The sequence below is a fragment of the Octopus bimaculoides genome, chromosome 2, assembly GCF_046866305.1.
Source record: "Octopus bimaculoides isolate indiv1 chromosome 2, ASM4686630v1, whole genome shotgun sequence".
Lineage (NCBI taxonomy): Eukaryota > Metazoa > Mollusca > Cephalopoda > Octopoda > Octopodidae > Octopus > Octopus bimaculoides.
The window spans coordinates 51632004-51649769 of record NC_142929.1 but is presented as its reverse complement, the minus strand read 5'-3'; the positions used below and the strand labels follow the sequence as shown (position 1 = coordinate 51649769).

At 32.0% G+C, this 17766-nt stretch overlaps 1 protein-coding gene across 43 annotated transcripts in view; it reads right to left on the bottom strand.

Moving 5' to 3' along the window:
- LOC106873237 (uncharacterized) overlaps window positions 1-17766 on the bottom strand; it is a 229508-nt gene that overhangs the window by 36768 nt on the left and 174974 nt on the right. For 21 of the 43 annotated variants that reach the window (XM_089345199.1, XM_052977064.2, XM_089345236.1 and 18 more), the window contains 4 exons: window positions 7532-7621; window positions 6609-6638; window positions 2935-2976; window positions 1946-1978 (listed from right to left, as the gene is read on the bottom strand). In XM_089345199.1, the coding sequence (XP_089201325.1) occupies window positions 1946-1978; window positions 2935-2976; window positions 6609-6638; window positions 7532-7621 (195 nt within the window). Of the gene's footprint in view, window positions 1-1945; window positions 1979-2934; window positions 2977-6608; window positions 6639-7001; window positions 7023-7531; window positions 7622-17766 lie in introns of all 43 variants that reach the window. The other 22 variants (XM_089345158.1, XM_089345289.1, XM_089345247.1 and 19 more) reach the window with 3 other exon arrangements.

The following is a 17766-nucleotide window of genomic DNA, read 5'->3' as shown; positions in this document are numbered from 1 at the left end:
AAATAAAACAAGATAGTTTGTTGTTTCTAGCTATAGTCAAACATAAAGGATGCACCATTCCATATTTAGAAGCTATCTTGATGCAATATTGTCTATTTAAGGATAGGATTACAAGCTTTATGTTCAAACTAATTCTGTGATCAAATTAACATTCAGAAAAGTATACATATGAATAACCTTTCATGCCCTTTTTTTTTTCTTAAATTAATATTGAATATTTGACTTTTCTTGCTATCTTCTATCAATAGCATTTCTATTAATATTCTTATAATTCTGAAGTTAACTGTAGATATTGCATCATATTTTTCTATCTTTTTTGTTTTTATTGACATAAGCAGTGTCATTTATTTATATTATATTCATTTAGTTTATGGTTGTGGCATAGTATACAAATCCTCTACAAGACATCTGTTTCTGTCTTTGTCATACTCTAACCTCTTATCACTGATGCAAAGCCACCTCTTTCAATACCAACCTCCCCCTTAAAGGATCTTTGTCATGCAAGTCTCCAGTGTTGGTGTTATGCAAAAAGCACCCAGTCCACTCTGTAAAATGGCTGGTACTAGGAAGGGCATCAAGCCATGAAAACATGCCAAAACAGACCCTGCTGGTACCATATAAAAAGTACCCAGTCTATTCTGTAAAGTGGTTGGTGTTAGAAAGGGCATCCAGCTGTAAAAACCATGTCAAAACAGACAGTGGGGCTTGGTGCAGTCCTGTGGATTGCCAGCTCCTGTCAAACTGTCCAACCCATGCCAGCATGGAAGACAGATGTTAAATGACGATGATGACTTACACTTTTGCTTCAAATTTTCCTTATTCTCAATTCATGTATCACAACTGTGTTCCAATAAATCCAAGAATCTCTCTGACTGAGCCATGTCATTTTTGCTCCACATGAAGACACCCACAAACAAGGTTCCCTGTTCTAACTTACACTTGTTAGCTCTGTTACATTAGCAGAATATTATCTACAACTTCCATTTTTTTTTCCTTTGACTCTCAAACTACTTCATCTTTCCAAAACCGTTCCGCCTCTTTTTCAAAAGAGACAAAAAACTTGCAAGACCTTATTGGTCAGAAGTTTTCTTCTTCCAGTACCTTCAAATGCTTCTACTTTGTATATTACATTTGTCAGTTCATCACAATCAGTATATAACCAGTTCTCAATCCCAATTTTAAATTGCAGACAACTTTGTACTTTCACCAACCTTATTCACTACATCACTTGCAAATCTCTACATGAGATGAGTCCAGCTGTTGGCTAGTGGATCATTTTTTGAGCAACTCTTTGACATCAGAAAACATTTCTCTGCATGAAGGGTCTTGTCTACCAATTATTTAAACTTCCAACTGTTTGTACTCACTATTTGCCACAAACCATCACTAGTTTCCCTGGATGCTACTACTTATTTTATCTTAATTGTGTACCTTGTTCTGGTAAATAATATCAGTGCCTTCAGTTTAGTTTCAAAAACAATTTATTTCTTGGATCTTTATTTTGCACTTGATTTTCTCTAACATTTTATATAGAATAACAGTTTATCTTATATTCTAAAGACACTATCAACATAATATAGAGTTAGTAAATTTCCTTATTTACTATAATTGGTTTAGTTTATCAAATTCAATAAATGGAAACATTTTTCATGGATATTTTAAAAGTAAACTTTTAATTGATATATTAATGAAATACTCAAATTTATTTCTTCTATCAATGAAATAGAAATAGGCTTAACTTAAGGAATTATTTGCTTTTGACATCATTAACCTTAGTCTAGTTCAATCTTTCAAATTAGGATAATATGAAGTACTTTTGGGGGCTCAAATTAAGTTAAGTTATTATATTACTCTAGTTATTAACACTCGGAGGTAAAAAAAAAAAAACACAAAAAAAAACCAAACACATTAACTAAAATTTTAAATGAGCTAAATGATATCTTACCGAAGGGCCGGGAGGACCGGTTGGACCTGGTATCTATAGAATAGAATGTTTATATATGTTTTAATAAAACTATAGTGCATGCTTTTGTGAAATATATTTTAAAGACAAAATAATGCATTTTGCCTCATATCAGTTTTTCTTTCCAATCAGGTGATCATATTGACATTTAAATTACAAAGAACTCATAACTCTTCTACTGTTTATGGTTTACCCTTTATCATGTTAGGTATTGAATAGAAAAAATCACCACATTTTTCTATTTATGGAGCTTTTAATTTCAACCCTCTTTTTGTAAGTTTTATTATCTGTTATAGATTTTAAAAAAAATCTGGATATATATAAGGATATAAAAGTGATTTAATATCTTATTGTTAGTATTGAAAAGGAATATTGGTTATAATATCTATAATTAGTTAAATGAGTACATGAATGCTTTATGAGTTATTTGAAGTGACACTTTTAAAGCTGCTGTAGCAATGACACAGTGACTGAATCCTTAATATTTCAAAACATCTGTTTTCTTCTTGGTTTACTGACATAGGAATATGAATTAGACTAAATATGAAAACAATCAATGCAAAGCATTTGGGAAAGTGGAGTTAAGAGAATCTATAAAATTAATTTTTCATGTTTAGAATCACTAAAATATTTGGTCAGCTTTTGCATATAGACTGCAATGCCTTTGGCTATTATATGTGATTAAGAGAATGATTGATAAAAAAATCTGTCTGCTCTCCTTTGTTTAACAGTTATCATAACCACAAAAAAAAAAGAAAAGGATGAAATATTTATAGAAAATGAAAGAATGATATAAATTAGCTATATTTGTCATTCATTGTATAATACTGACTGTATTTGAAAGAAAAAAAAAATGAAAATGAAAAGTACCTGACATCCTATAATATTTTCTTTCCAATTAGAAGTATTAAAGAAAAACATTTTAAAAAAAGGATATGAAATCTGTACTTTTAAGATTTTTATACACTTACCCCTTCACCGCTGCCACCACCTTCAATAACACCAGCCTCACCCTGAAGAAACAAAAAACATATTATGTTTATGTCATTTAAATAGCTTATTCTATTTTTTGTTATATATTATATATTATATATTTTATTCTTATTTCTTATATATATATATATATATAAATATATATGAGTGTGTGTGTGTGTGTGTGTATGTATGTGTGTATGTATACAACAATGTGGTGTTGAGCATTCTGTGTGTGTGTGTGTGTGTGTGTATATATATATATATACACATTCTTTTATTTGTTTCAGTCATTTGACTGTGGCCATGCTGGAGTACCGCCTTTAGTTGAACAAATAAATCCCAGGACTTATTCTTTGTAAGCCTAGTACTTATTCTATGGGTCTCTTTTGTCAAACGGCTAGGTTACAGGGACGTAAACACACCAACATCAGTTGTCAAGCGATGGTGGGGAACAAATACAGACACACAAACATACAAACGATGGGCTTCTTTCAGTTTCCGTCTACCAAATCCACTCACAAGGCTTTGGTCAACCTGAGGCTATAGTAGAAGACACTTGGCCAAGGTGCCACACAGTGGGACTGAACCCGGAACCATGTGGTTGGTAAGCATGCTACTTATCACACAGCCACACCTATATTTATTTATTTCTTGCAAACAACTTACAGATGCAAGTACTACTAGTTGAAAGCTCTTCATACTGGATGCTAACAAGTTTATGGGGTCATCAGGAGAGTATGCATGCAGTTTCAGGGCTTTCTTTTCGATGGCATCATTGCACACTGAAATGAAGCCCTACCTGCTAGATCAACTGGTTATTAGGCTTTACTGAGTATTCTTCTAGCCATTACCTTCTACACTGTAGTCTGGATATCACTCACAGTGGTATTTGCTTTATGATAAGTTAGGCCTAGAGACAACAACAGTCACCTCACACAGAGTCCAACGAATCCTCTACATTGAACTTTGATTGGAAAATATTCTGTTTTCCAATCCGTGCCATCACATTCCTCTAGGAAGTTTCATAATGGGTTTATTTCTAGAGCCTGAGTGGTGTCCATATATATACATATATATGAAATAAAGTATCTTGAAAGTTGAAGCACCTCAAAGGTCAATTACAAAAAAAGGTAGATGGTATGACAGGCCTTGACTATTGGGGTTGACTAGAAAAGCTCAAACTTTATTCTCACCAACATCGCTGTGAGCACTACACCATCTGCATGATGTAGAAAATATCCCATCAGCGTTGCCCAAATGATGTTTGCATCACCTTTAAAAGATACCCAAGACTTGGGCCCCATGCTATCCATCCACAACATAAATCCTACTCGCATCTCAATACAGCACAATATATATATATATATATATATATATATATATATATATATATATATATATATATATATATATATATATATATATATAAAGATTTACTTTTCATAATTAGACAAAAAAACCAAGGCTGTGTAGATTTTAGAACATTTATAAATAGAAGGTCTTACAGCTGTTTCCAGGATATTTATTATATCCCTTCATCGGAGACGGTGTGAGAAGATGGTTAAGCAATAGTTAATTTAGATATGATACGAAATAGAGAGTGAAGTAGAGGAATGAAAATAGATATGAGATATGCAGGGATATTGTATTTGTAAATCCATTATTTAGGCAGAATGGTATACATATGAGATTCCAATACCTTATGAATAAAATCACTGAACCTGGAGCTTAACTATGGTCTATCCATAGCACTTACTCAGCATTACCTGACACCTCTGGGTCTCATTGACACCACTACCACTCATAACCTATATATACACACACACACACACACACACACACACACACACACACACAGTAAATATATATGGGGATTGAAGGAAAAGAACATTGATTATGAAATTAAATGGTCGATGATTGGATATGCAAAACCTTACTCCTTTGGTAGTAATAGGTGCAATTTATGTCTAGGATGAACTATTTTTGATACTTACATCTAGACTTAAATTGTTGAATTTAACCTCTAATTTTAATATGAATTGTACCAATAAGTTTAGGAAAACATATTTGTTTTATAAAAGATAGCTTATTATGTCAATACTAATAAACCTCATTAATACATAGTAATTCTGGTGGGTAAAGATGTTCTATTGAAATGCCTTATTACTCTGATATAAGAAAGCAATTTCGTTATAACTGCCACAAAAGGTGTATTCTCCATCACGAAAAAGGACAAAAACTGTCAGCTGGAGAAGGGAGAGATTGTTTGAGGTTGGCGAGAGAGGTTTCCGGAGGGTGGTGAAAAAGATTGTCGGAGGTTGGTGAGAGAGGTTGTCGGAGGTTGTCTAGAGAGGTTGTCGAGAGAGGTTTTTGGAGGTTGGTGAGAGAGGTTGTCATTCACAGAAAAACTATTGTTTTACTGTGAGAAAAGCACTGTTTGATATTCATCTGATATTGTTTAGGTGTAAAAATTAGATTGCCTTAACAAGGTGCCTCAATTTAAGTACTTAATTCAACCAAATCTTAATTATATTTTATATACATACACACACATATATATATCTATACATATATACATAAACACATGCATATATGTATGTGTGTGTGTATATATGTATGTGTGTGTGTATATATATATATAAGAACGTATTAGAGTACAAAATAGAGCTCATTTACCCTTAGAATTACCAGATAGCTAGCAGTATTATGGTATATTACCAATTCTAGGCTTAGGCATTCCTTGTGTATTGGAAGGAAGATGGAGTATGATTCGATGGATATGATTCGACAGCTGCTTAATGACCACTACACATGTTTCGATATAACATAGATCCACATATATACAGGATTTAAATTTAAATTAAGTAACGGTTTATCTGTATAATAAGACCTAGTTGTATCTCCTCAGGTGATATATAATTGCTGTCTCTGTAAATAAATGTTTGATTTTGATGCTATCACACTGAACTGGAGCCAGTTGGATGTGATAGCACCGAAATCAAACATTTATTTATGGAGACAACGATTATATATCACCTGAGGAGATACAACTAGGTCCCATTATACAGGTAAACCATTACTTAATTTAATTCTTGTATATTATATGTGGATCTATGTTGTATTGAAACATGTCTAGTGGTCATTAAACAGCTGTCAAATCGTACTCCCTCTTCCTTTTGATTCTATTTATTCTTCCCTTTATATATATATATATATATATATATATATATATATATATATATATATACATACATTTATGATATACATACATATATACAATATACAAGTATATATATACATACATATATACAATATACAAATATATAGACATACATATATATATATATATATACATATATAGATACATATACATATAAATATATAGATACATATACACACACACATATATATGCATACATATATAGATTGATAGATAGATAGATAGACAGATAGATACACTCATATATATACATAGCTCTGAGCCAAATAGATGAGTCTGTTATAATTTTTACTTCATATTGTCTGACATACGCATAACTTAGGAATGAGTATTAGTCATTGAAATTATGAAGCTGTCTTAGTGTCTTCTGATTTTGAAAATAGCTTTTGATAATTCATTTTCTTTTAAAATTGTATTTGCATTTCCCCAAATTTATCCCTCAACTCCTACCTTCACAGTTGTCGTTCTGGCATGATTCAACTGTAAAAAAGAAAAAAGAAAAAATGTCTGACTACTACATTAGAGAGAACACTGATAAATTGATCAAGTTTAAAAGAAATATAATTTTATTTACAAAATGGATAATTCAGAATTAAAAATCAACGATGACAATATTAAGTTCAATCAGCTAAAACAAACATTGGTATAGTAAATTCTGTCAGGTAAAATATAGGATATCAGACGAAACCATTACAACAAATTTCATTTCTAAAATAAATCATGCAATAAAATAAATAAAATCAAAATACATACATAATCAGTAAACAATATATAATTATTTACAATATATATATATCTGAGACAGAAAGAAGCATTACTCAAATAGTAGGTAAAAGAACAAACCTCAACACTGCCTAATGCAAGCTTTAAGATGTAAATAGAAAACTTATTAACAGAGAGAGAAACATTATTTGTTTGTAATATTTTAATTTAAATCTTTCAAGATTTAAGTTTAATAACAAAATAATACATAATTCTTTTTCATACATTCTTTACAGGGGAAATGCAATCAAGAGTAGAAACTGATCATGTATCACACTATACCAAATGCACTCCCTCTCCTCTCACACACACATAAATGTTCAAAGAAAGGACACATTCTGTTTTTGTTGAGCATATAAAACTTGTTTAAATTGGCAGAAATCAGCATACCAGACAAAATATTTTGACTAGCAATTCTACATCCTTTTATATTCTGAGATTAAATCCTAGAGTTGATTAATTCCCTTATTCCTGGGCTTTATAAAGTACCAATAATGTATTGGCATCAGTTTAATAATAAATTATAATCTTTCTCTCTCAAAATTTACTGCCTTCTGCAATAATGATAATAAAAAAAAAAGATATGCAAGTCTAATAATGATTTTACTTACAGGGGGTCCAGGTAAGCCAGGAGGTCCAATTGGTCCAGCTATTCCTCTTAATCCTTGTTCACCTGGTTCTCCCTTCAAGCCTGGCGGTCCCTATAAATGTAGAATAATATGTACAATGTAGATGTAGCAGTATTAGACAATTTTCAAGTCACTGATAACAATTTTTTGTTATGTTATATCACTGTAAAAAAGTACATTTGATAATATGACATAATGTATGCATGCTTTTATGCATGTACATATACTGCAGGCCAGGCAGTCCTTGGTAAGATAAGACCTAACCCAGTTTTAATTTCAAGTGTTGCTAATGATTTTAGAAAAGCCTGAAAGACACTACTCATTTAATTGCTTTAAAATTACCTTGCATCATGATATAAGCAATAGTTTTGTATACACTCATTTGTGCATGTAGGTGTAATTGTGCAAGTGTCTTTAGTCTTATAGCTTTCACTCAGTTTACACGAGTGAAGAAGTTAAAGATGTTTATTGTCTTCACAATTTAGGATGAAAGACCTTTCATTCAATTTTCCTTGTATCTTTCTCTTCATATTCATTAGCAATTTAAAAAAAAAAGTTTTTAATACAATTTTTCTAAACATATTTAGTGTGAACATCATAAAATAGCATATAATAATCCTTGTACATTTACAAACAATATTAAATTTGAGACAATTTCTTTATCAGTATAACTTTTGTAGACAATTTAAGCGAAAGAATAAAAGCACTTCATATACAAAATTTGGTATTGGTAAACAGAAAGAACATTTACAGTTACTCTACTTTTCTACATATAATGCAGGTCCTTTTTCATTGAAACACATAAGCTGAGAAAGCTTCAGCAGTTACCTCTGATACTAGCAGGGGTATACTTCAGAGGATACCTCTGATGCAATAAAACTAAGATTCCATATTTATTCATTTATTATTGACTATGTACTATTCCCTATTTTTTTTTAAAAATTATGTTTCAAGAAGAACAATTTAGTTTCAAATATGACCCAACTTTAAATTTGATTTAATTTAAAATATGGCCAACATGTCATTTATGTTGGCCATTTCTCTTTTAAACATACAAAATCAAAGACAAGAAACTCTTTGTGTGTAGACAGTTATAAAGTGAATAAATCTTTTTTATGAATTATATATGAATTCTGATAATCTTAAATAATATTGTTTCTAAGAAGGACAATTTAATATTAAATATGAATCGTTTTGCCGCCAATGACAAAAGCACTTATTGGTCAATGGAACTCCACTGATCCTGATTGCCTAAACTCCCCACCTTCTATGTTTATTGATATTGACCACTTATTTGCTAAACTCTCCCTCCAATCCACACAAGAAAGGAAGGTAAAAATGCAGACAATGTAAGGGAGAGGGAGCTCTTTAGATCTTTTGCATGTGGTTTCATCTCCAAAATGTATCCAGTCCATGCTGTAATGTAGTTGGTGATAGAAACACAATCCAGCCATATAATCCTACAAGGAACCTATAAAAACAACATACACAACAAAAGAGTTGGTTGACTTTTCCTTAGTAGAATGTGCTACTGGTTGAAGAACTGTGGTAAATGGTGTGGCAAAAGACCAGTGGTGAGATGTTCGATGCTGTCAAACCCATGCCAGCATAGAAGAGCTGATGTATGATAATGATGATGAAAATTACACCAAAAATTTAAGTAATGTGGCAGTAGAACTGAGTTGAACTGTTTACATCATGCTTACACACACTCACATGCACACACACACACACACACGCATGCACACGTGCACACACGCACACACACAAGGCATTTCAAGTTGCATCACGGGCTACTTGTTTAAGAAGATAATAGTTGAATAACAACTCCAAATAAGAACTGATGTAGGAGAAAGAGTGTGTTTTAGTCCTCCTTCATGGGAGAATCTTTCTAGTGTCAGTGGCACAATAAAATACCTAACACATTGTAAAGTGATTAGTAATATGAAGGGCATCCAGTTGTAGAAACTATACCTGAAAAATGGAACATAGAAGCAAGATGTTGACATAAGTGGTATTGTAGGATACCTATCAAGGAGAGCAATAACTCCAAATAGAACTCATACAAGGATGATAACTTTAGTGCCTACATAATAATAAAATGCACCCAAAGCACTGCACAAAGTGGTTGGTGAGAGAAGTTCTCTGTTGTAGAAACTATGCCAAAGTGGAATATATGAGCACAATATGAATTCTGGAAGTCATATTGCAGGTTGCATATCTAGGCAGGTAGTAACTCTGAATAGGAGCTGATAGACTAGAAGAAACTCTTTATTTCCCCCATATGGGACAATTTCTCTAGTTCTGGTGGTACAATGAAATACATTAAGTTCACACAGTAAGACATAAGAGTTGCTTTGTGTGTATGTGTGCACACACAAAAACATTGAATCTATGCCTGCATGGAGAAATGACTGTAAAATGATGACAAAAACGAATGTGATGAAAATGTTTTGTAAAACAATGTTTTTTTATAATTTATTTTTAACTGAAATTGGATGTAGCTATTAATAACTGATGATTAGATTATGCAAGTAACTGAATTTTAGATTTTTTTGCATGTAATTAAAATTGCAAATTGCATGTAATGAACATATTTTGGATAACATATGTTGTTATCTCTCAAAACTCAATGATCTGTTATATCAAGATATTCTAAGTATTTCAGTTTAGTGTTCAGAAGTATGGAGAAATTTGTAGAACAATGTCCAACTTTAAAAATCTAAGTAATAATTGCTAAAAGTGCCTGTTTTCTATTTAAAATAGTTACACATGCAATTATTTAAATGAGAAATGAATTCTGATGTGACAAAACTGGAATGGTTTAAACATTATAAGTCAAGTGATGGAAACAGTCAGATAAAGACATAAAACATCCAACAATAAACTAGATATAAAATAAAATGTCCTGTCATTAATATTGCAATAAAAGTGAGCAAAACTAAAAATAAATAAAACTAAAAGCAAAAGCAAATTTGAATTGGATAATGAATGTGTAAGATGCCAAGATTTCAGAGTCATATGCAAATATTAAAATAATCTATGACTTATTCTTGTAATAGAAAAAAGAAAAATCATAATTTCTGTTTTATAAAATACTTTAAATTAATATTGAACATATTCTTACAAGAAATTCGGTTGTTACATATTTCATTTCAATTAGTATTTTTTAACTGTGTAAACATCTTCCCAGTCTATATATGTTTATATTAATCTCAAAGAACAGCAGATGTAATGTATTGAACGTACTCCTAACATTTCATATTTGAGCTACACCAGGGTCAACTTAGAATTCATCTTAGTTGTTACTATACACTTATCTCTAGTACTAAGATTCATACCTGTGGCAAGGCAACAGCTGGTCATCCTGTAGAAATTTGATTACCTGTTAATAAGAAAAAGGGGGAGTTACAGAGTTTTGTTTGTGTTAGTCTAATTTTATAAGCGATTATTTTTCTATATTAATTATTTGTTATCTCACTAAATTTTAGAATCTGGGTAAAGCGTAAAGAGAATAATAAAAATCATGAAGTTAATAAGTAATAGTATTAATATTCACAATAACTTCCTTTAGTGTATAAATTATTTTTAAATGTAAAGGGATTAATATTAGTTTTATCCAAAAGAAAAAAATAGGAAAAATTTTATGAAAATTATCATAATCTTTTTACATTTGCAATTTTAAAGCATTAATTGAATTTTTAAATACTGAATTAATGAAAGGACCTGAATTAAGAAATTATCAATGATTTTTTTTGTACTGTAACAAAGGGTATTTTATAGTTATCTTGCCACTAAAATAGACCAATGTTTATAGTCACCTTGCCACGAAGAGAGACTACTGTTACTGAGTTCTAAATTAGATTGTAAAATAAGCTTTTCTGAATGTATTAAAATAACAAGAACAATATTTTAAAATAAGTATACTATTTAATGATATTGAATTCAAAGGATTCTAAGTAAAATAAAAATCCCCATATAATTATAACATCTTGCATTTTAAAGCATTTTTTGGTGAATAAGCAAGATTCTTAAAAAAAAAATTATGAGACTCAACTTCATAAGTGAAAAGTAATAGAATTCAAATCAGAAAACAGCAGTTTGTTTTGTTAAGGTTTATAGACAAACAGTTGATTTGCATGAGGTTTCAGAATTTTTTTCATGAACCAAAGTATAAGTATGCAACAGAAATATACTTTGAGCAGAAATATAAGAAAATTTATTTGTAATCTTTTTTTCATTAGAGAGGCATAAAATTGGATTTTTAGGCCTAAATAAGATTTAGATTTTTTCCACAAATTAAGCATTGAAATGTTGACTAGATTTTGATTACCAATTCCAGTTTGCAAATTAAAATTGTTTTGATGAATCTATGGAGACATTAACACAGAGTTGAAATCAGACTAAAGATAACTTTGTAAATGTTGATTTTGGCAAACACATTGCTAAGAAACAAGATAAACATATCACAAATGAAGCCTAATACCAAAATTGTTTTATTAGACAGAACACAAGTTTACACATATAATCTTTCGGGTGATACTATTAAACCATATCTAAAATAAACTATGATATTTGAGAATATAGATAACACAGTTATAAATATGGCATGCTTGGCTTAAATTTAACTGAAACCATATTACCACTCAACTATGAACAAAATGAAAATTAGAATAAAACATATGCAATGTAAATGATTTAAGAAGAAAGAAGCTTTAAGATATATTTTACAATGTCATACTTCAAAATATACTGCTAAAGAACATAAGATGACTAATAAATATGATCATACAGATATAAGAACAGTTTCCAGTAAGTACTTAGGAAGAGGCCTGTGTGTTTACATAAATGAGAGAAGTGTATTGCCCAACTAAAACCAAAGGAGACATGCAAGTTCAAATTCAGTATCAACGAATCAGAAAAGTGACCAAGTATGCAGAATATTACATTAATAATTGAGAAGACCAAGAGCATCTCTAGACCAGGCTTACGACAACAAGACTGCTTTTTTAAACAATCTGAGATGGTTTTTGGTCCAAATAGCTCAAAAAGTACTTTATGGATTTTGAAAGTTACAACATACATCTATTCAAAACAGATTTATTTTCAAGTGTTCAAGAGACAGCTTACTTTTAGGGTTAAGTATTTCTTTCATGCAAGGTAGCTGCTGTAACTAATAGCATTCTTTGTGCTGGCAATGGATCAGGTAATTATCTTTATAGCTGGATACCTTTCCTGCTGCAAGTCTTATCCAGCAAGTCTTTTCAAGTAAGTAATATTTTACTCCACTATTCTTTAAACATGCAGAGATTCTGGATGCATTGTTTACAAGAATCTAAAACATAGCATCATAATTTTGCTCATATGATTTCATCCTGAGACAAAGAATTTAAACATTCATGTACACACACACACTCTTATGAATGACTTTCATAGAGTTTCTGTCAAAATTCCACTCATAAGGCATTGGTTAGTCTGAGGCTGTAATGGAAGACATTTACCCAATTGATATATAGTGGATGAACTCAAAATTCATGTGTATATGAAATAAAGCCTGTATCCAGTCATAAATGTTACATATATATGAAGTAAAAGCAGCTCTAGTGTAATAAATATTATTGAATAAACTTACTAATGTATATGCTTTGTGTATTTAATATATATATCATAATCCTCCAGGCAATAACAGAGAAATTCAAGACAGGTTGCCCCTTGAAGCTCCTCTATGCTGATGACCTGGCCCTCATATCAGAATCACTACCAGAACTAGAGAAGAAATTTCAGGTGTGGAAGCAAGGTTTAGAATCGAAGGGCCTTAGAGTCAATGTTGCAAAGACCAAAGTCCTAGTAAGTAGGAAGGCGAACACATCACACAACCCTTCAGGTAGGTGGCCCTGCTTGATCTGTAGAAAAGGTGTAGGTAGAAACTTCATAAGATATATCCAATGTAAGCTATGGATGCATAAGAGGTGCAGCAACATCAAAGGAAGATTAAACGGAAAGATAGCTTTCGTGTGCAGCAGATGCACAGGGGCAGTAAACACCACAGATGCTCAGAAAACAGGTCCCATCACATGCCAGTGGGGGGAAACTAGAAGTAGTTGATAGCTTTTGCTACCTAGGCAACCAAGTCTGTAGTGGGGTGGATGCTCAGAGAGTGTTACTGCTAAAATCAGAATAGCCTGGGCTTAGTTCAGACAGCTTCTACCCCTACTGGTGACAAAGGGCCTCTTGTTCAGAGTGAAAGGTAGATTGTACGATGCATATGTGCGAACTGTCATGCTTCATGGCAGTGAAACATGGGCCGTGACTGCTGAAGAAATGTGTAGGCTTGAAAGAAATGAAGCTAGCATGATCTGCTGGATGTATAATGTCAGTGTGCACACACGACAAAGTGTAAGCACCCTGAGAGAAATGTTGGACATAAGAGGCATCAGATGTGGTGTGCAAGAGAGATGTTTGCACTGGTATGGTCATGTACCATGGATGGATGAGGAGAGCTGTGTGAAGAAGTGCTACTCCCAAACAGTGGAAAGAACCCGTGGTGGAGGGAGACCCAGGAAGACATGGGATGAAGTGGTGAGGCAATGACAAAAGACCGAGACCTCTGGAGATATGTTGTGACTGAGAAGACTTAGAAAATAAAGTGAGATCACAACTGTAGCCTACACCAGTGTTGCATAACCAGCCCATTCAAAAAGTACCTTTGGATCGTAGGGCATCATGCCATGCTTGAAGAGACCTATTGAGTCAAGTACATCATCATTAACATCAAAATCAAATCAAACCACAATCAAATGGAAATTGTAGCTGTGGCTGATGCCAGCACTGCCTGTCTAGCTCCCTGTGTTGGTGGCACATAAAAAGCACCCACTACACTCTCAGAGTGGTTGACGTTAGGAAGGGCAACCAGCTGTAGAAACACTGGCAGATCAGATTGGAACCTGGTACAGCCTCCTGGCTTCCCAGACACCAGTCGAACCATCCAACCCATGTCAGCATTGTTAAAACGGATGTTAAATGATGATGATGATGATATATATATATATATATGCATGCATGTACGTACGTATGTATGTATATATGGATGTATGTATATATATATATTGTGTGTGTGTGTGTGTGTGTGTACATGTGCACACACTGCATTTTTTAGTGTATAAGAAATAATTTTCATTCAAAAACTTAATGTCAAAATCTGGTAGTATTCTATACACCAAAAGTATGTATAATATACATTTGCTAGCATACCTATATTGTCAAAGACATCAACAGTTTTATTAATGATAGAAAACGGCACGTTAACACAATGGAAGAAACTATTGCTAAATGTCAGCAATCTAGTAAATAAATGTACATACACAGAGTTGACGCACTTGAAGAATCAGATACAGTTATACCGTCTTGATTGAAAATATCATCCACATAATATACATGTGTGTATATATATATATATATATATATATATATATATATATATATATGTACATACATATAATTACTGGGATACATATATTATACATACATATATTATATATATATATATATATATATATATATATATATATCCAAGATAGTTAGGGGTTGTGAATCCAACCCACTAAGGGATAACATCTATCCAATATACTGCTGGAAGAATACCCAATTATTATTACACTAGTGTTTTTTTCCTTGCATTACAATGTGCAATAAATGGGTGAGGGTAAAAAGATATTTTACCATTAATTTATATAGCAATAAGAAAATGGAGGGGAATAGGTAGTATTCATCAACTTGCAGACACTGTATTGTGTCAATTTGTTTATTTTAGATTACTAAAAGGACAATAATAACAATATACAAACACATGTGACATATTATGTCATATCAGTAATTAAAAAATTACATATAGTGACAGAAAATGTGTTATCTCATTTTCTATCACTATATGTCATTTGTATGAGGGCTTAGTTCACAAGGGATCTAAACGATTAGCTACACTAGGTAAGTGCTGTAACGGACCACTGGGGCTCCAAGGTTACAGCTGAGACAGTAGTTATGAAGCCATTGCAGATTTCCGATGCAGCGGATATATAATTGTTAAACAGGGCATCAAACATTAAGGCAAGGCAAACATCTCAAGTCATATACGATATTATTACAGGAAGAAATTCAAAATCTTACAGCTGTTTCTGGGATATCCTTGAGTATGGGATATTCCATCATCAGAGATAAATTGGGGAAAAAATATGGAAAATGAGAATGGTATATATCAATAAGATGATAACATAGAGGAAAGGAGTAAGAGAATATGGAGATGGAAAGAAAGAAGAAAAAAGAGGCATAAAAGTTCATAGTTCAACTTTCCAAATACATAGAAACCAAAGCATGAGCCCTTAGGTGCAATCCTGCATATATCCATGAGTGTAATTCTTTAGGTGCAATACTGCATATATCCATGTGGGTTAAAGTCCTTATATAGTAGACATCTCAAGAAAAAAACGCGAACATATCAATGTTCAATAACAGAATGGTAGGAGAGGTGGCTGTTAATTGGTAAAAGTAGAGAAAAGAAAAAAAAAATAGAAAGAAGGGTGGATAGAGTGAGGTAGGGATGGATTTTAGGGATTGGCTATATGATAAAGTAATGTGTATATGTGTATGGTGTCTAAGAAAACTTGAAAACTGAAAATAAGTTCATGTTCACATTGTCGAGGAGAGTTTAGGGAACTTCTGCACAGAGTTATACCGAACATGTAGAGATATTTGGTGGAGTGATTTGTAGAACAGAAATAGCATGCAGTAAAAGAATCATTATCAAGACAAATGTTTAGTATATAGGGAATTACAAAAGGAGCATATTAAATAGTAAATGAGTATAGCAGAAGTGCTGGCTATTTGGGTGACTCCAGTGAGGAGGGTGGTATTGGAAAGGAAAGGAAATGGGAGCATGCATGTCTAATTTTTTGGATGCATGCATGTTTAAATTTTTGAAATTCTTAAAGCCAAAGCAGTGGTTTTGTATTACCCATTTTATATCTAAATATCTGTCCATAAAAAAATTGAAAACTTAAAATAGTGCATTGCTTATCTTAAATTAATTTGAATGACTTTAAATCAATTTAAATGCCAATGTGATTTTAGGCATAGTTTGCAGAATTTTCCTTAAAACAGTACTATAGTATGGTATATAAAAAATTCACACTACAAAAAAAATCGTTTTCGAATAAGATGACATTTTGGTATTGATTGCACTCTTATAAAGCCAGATAAGTGGAAATAAAAGACAAAAAATAATAAAAGGAATTTTGTCTATAAATGATCATGACAGATGTATATCATTATAGGGATCAATTGGCAAATTATTATTATTTCAGGATATTTTATAATCTGTTGAAAATAAAATCATGATGAAACTTTGTTTTTTTTTCTTTTCAAGTAAGACACCAATATTAAAAAAAAAAAAAATTTGGAAAGGTTTTTTCACTTATCAAAAATAATTTCCCACCATTATTACATATTTATACAAATGTACTGAACTTTGTAAATTTACTTTGTAAATTTGAATTTTTAAGAATATTTTCTTAACTCTATGCAGAAAGGAAATGCATGCTTTGGAGACTTTGAAAATAATGATTTTTAAAATATTGTATTTAGATCACCAAACTTTTTTCAGATAGGAAAGTAGATCTGAAAACTATTTTATAGGTCTGTGTAGAGGTGATATAAATTTAGGTAACTCAGAAGAGCAGATGTTTCTTGGTAGCAATAGGATAAGTAGAGAGAGGAGGCCACATGTCTATGAGCCAGAAGTTGTAGAGTGTTAGTGAGTATTTGCTTATCAGTAGGGGATGAGCTTTTAGATGTGGTGCAAAATATTTGTGTATAGAGCAGCAGTACTCCTTTGCGGATATTTCTTAAGCTTTGTAGTAATTTAGATGTAGAGTATGAGTATTTCCTAAAACATGGCTATGTGGTTATGAAGCATGCTTCCCAGTCACATGGTTTTAGGTTCAGTCCCACTACATGGCACTTTGAGTATGTCTACTAGAGTCCTGGACTGAAAAAGCCTTGTGTGTGGGTTTAGCAGATAGAAACTGAAAGAAGCCAGTTGTGTGAGTGTGTGATACCAGTGTATTGAAAGTTAAGGAGTAATGCAAAGTGATATCATCTACACAGAAGTTAGTGATTTTTAGGGCTGATAGCAAACTGGTTAATGTACAAAAGGAAGGTTGTCG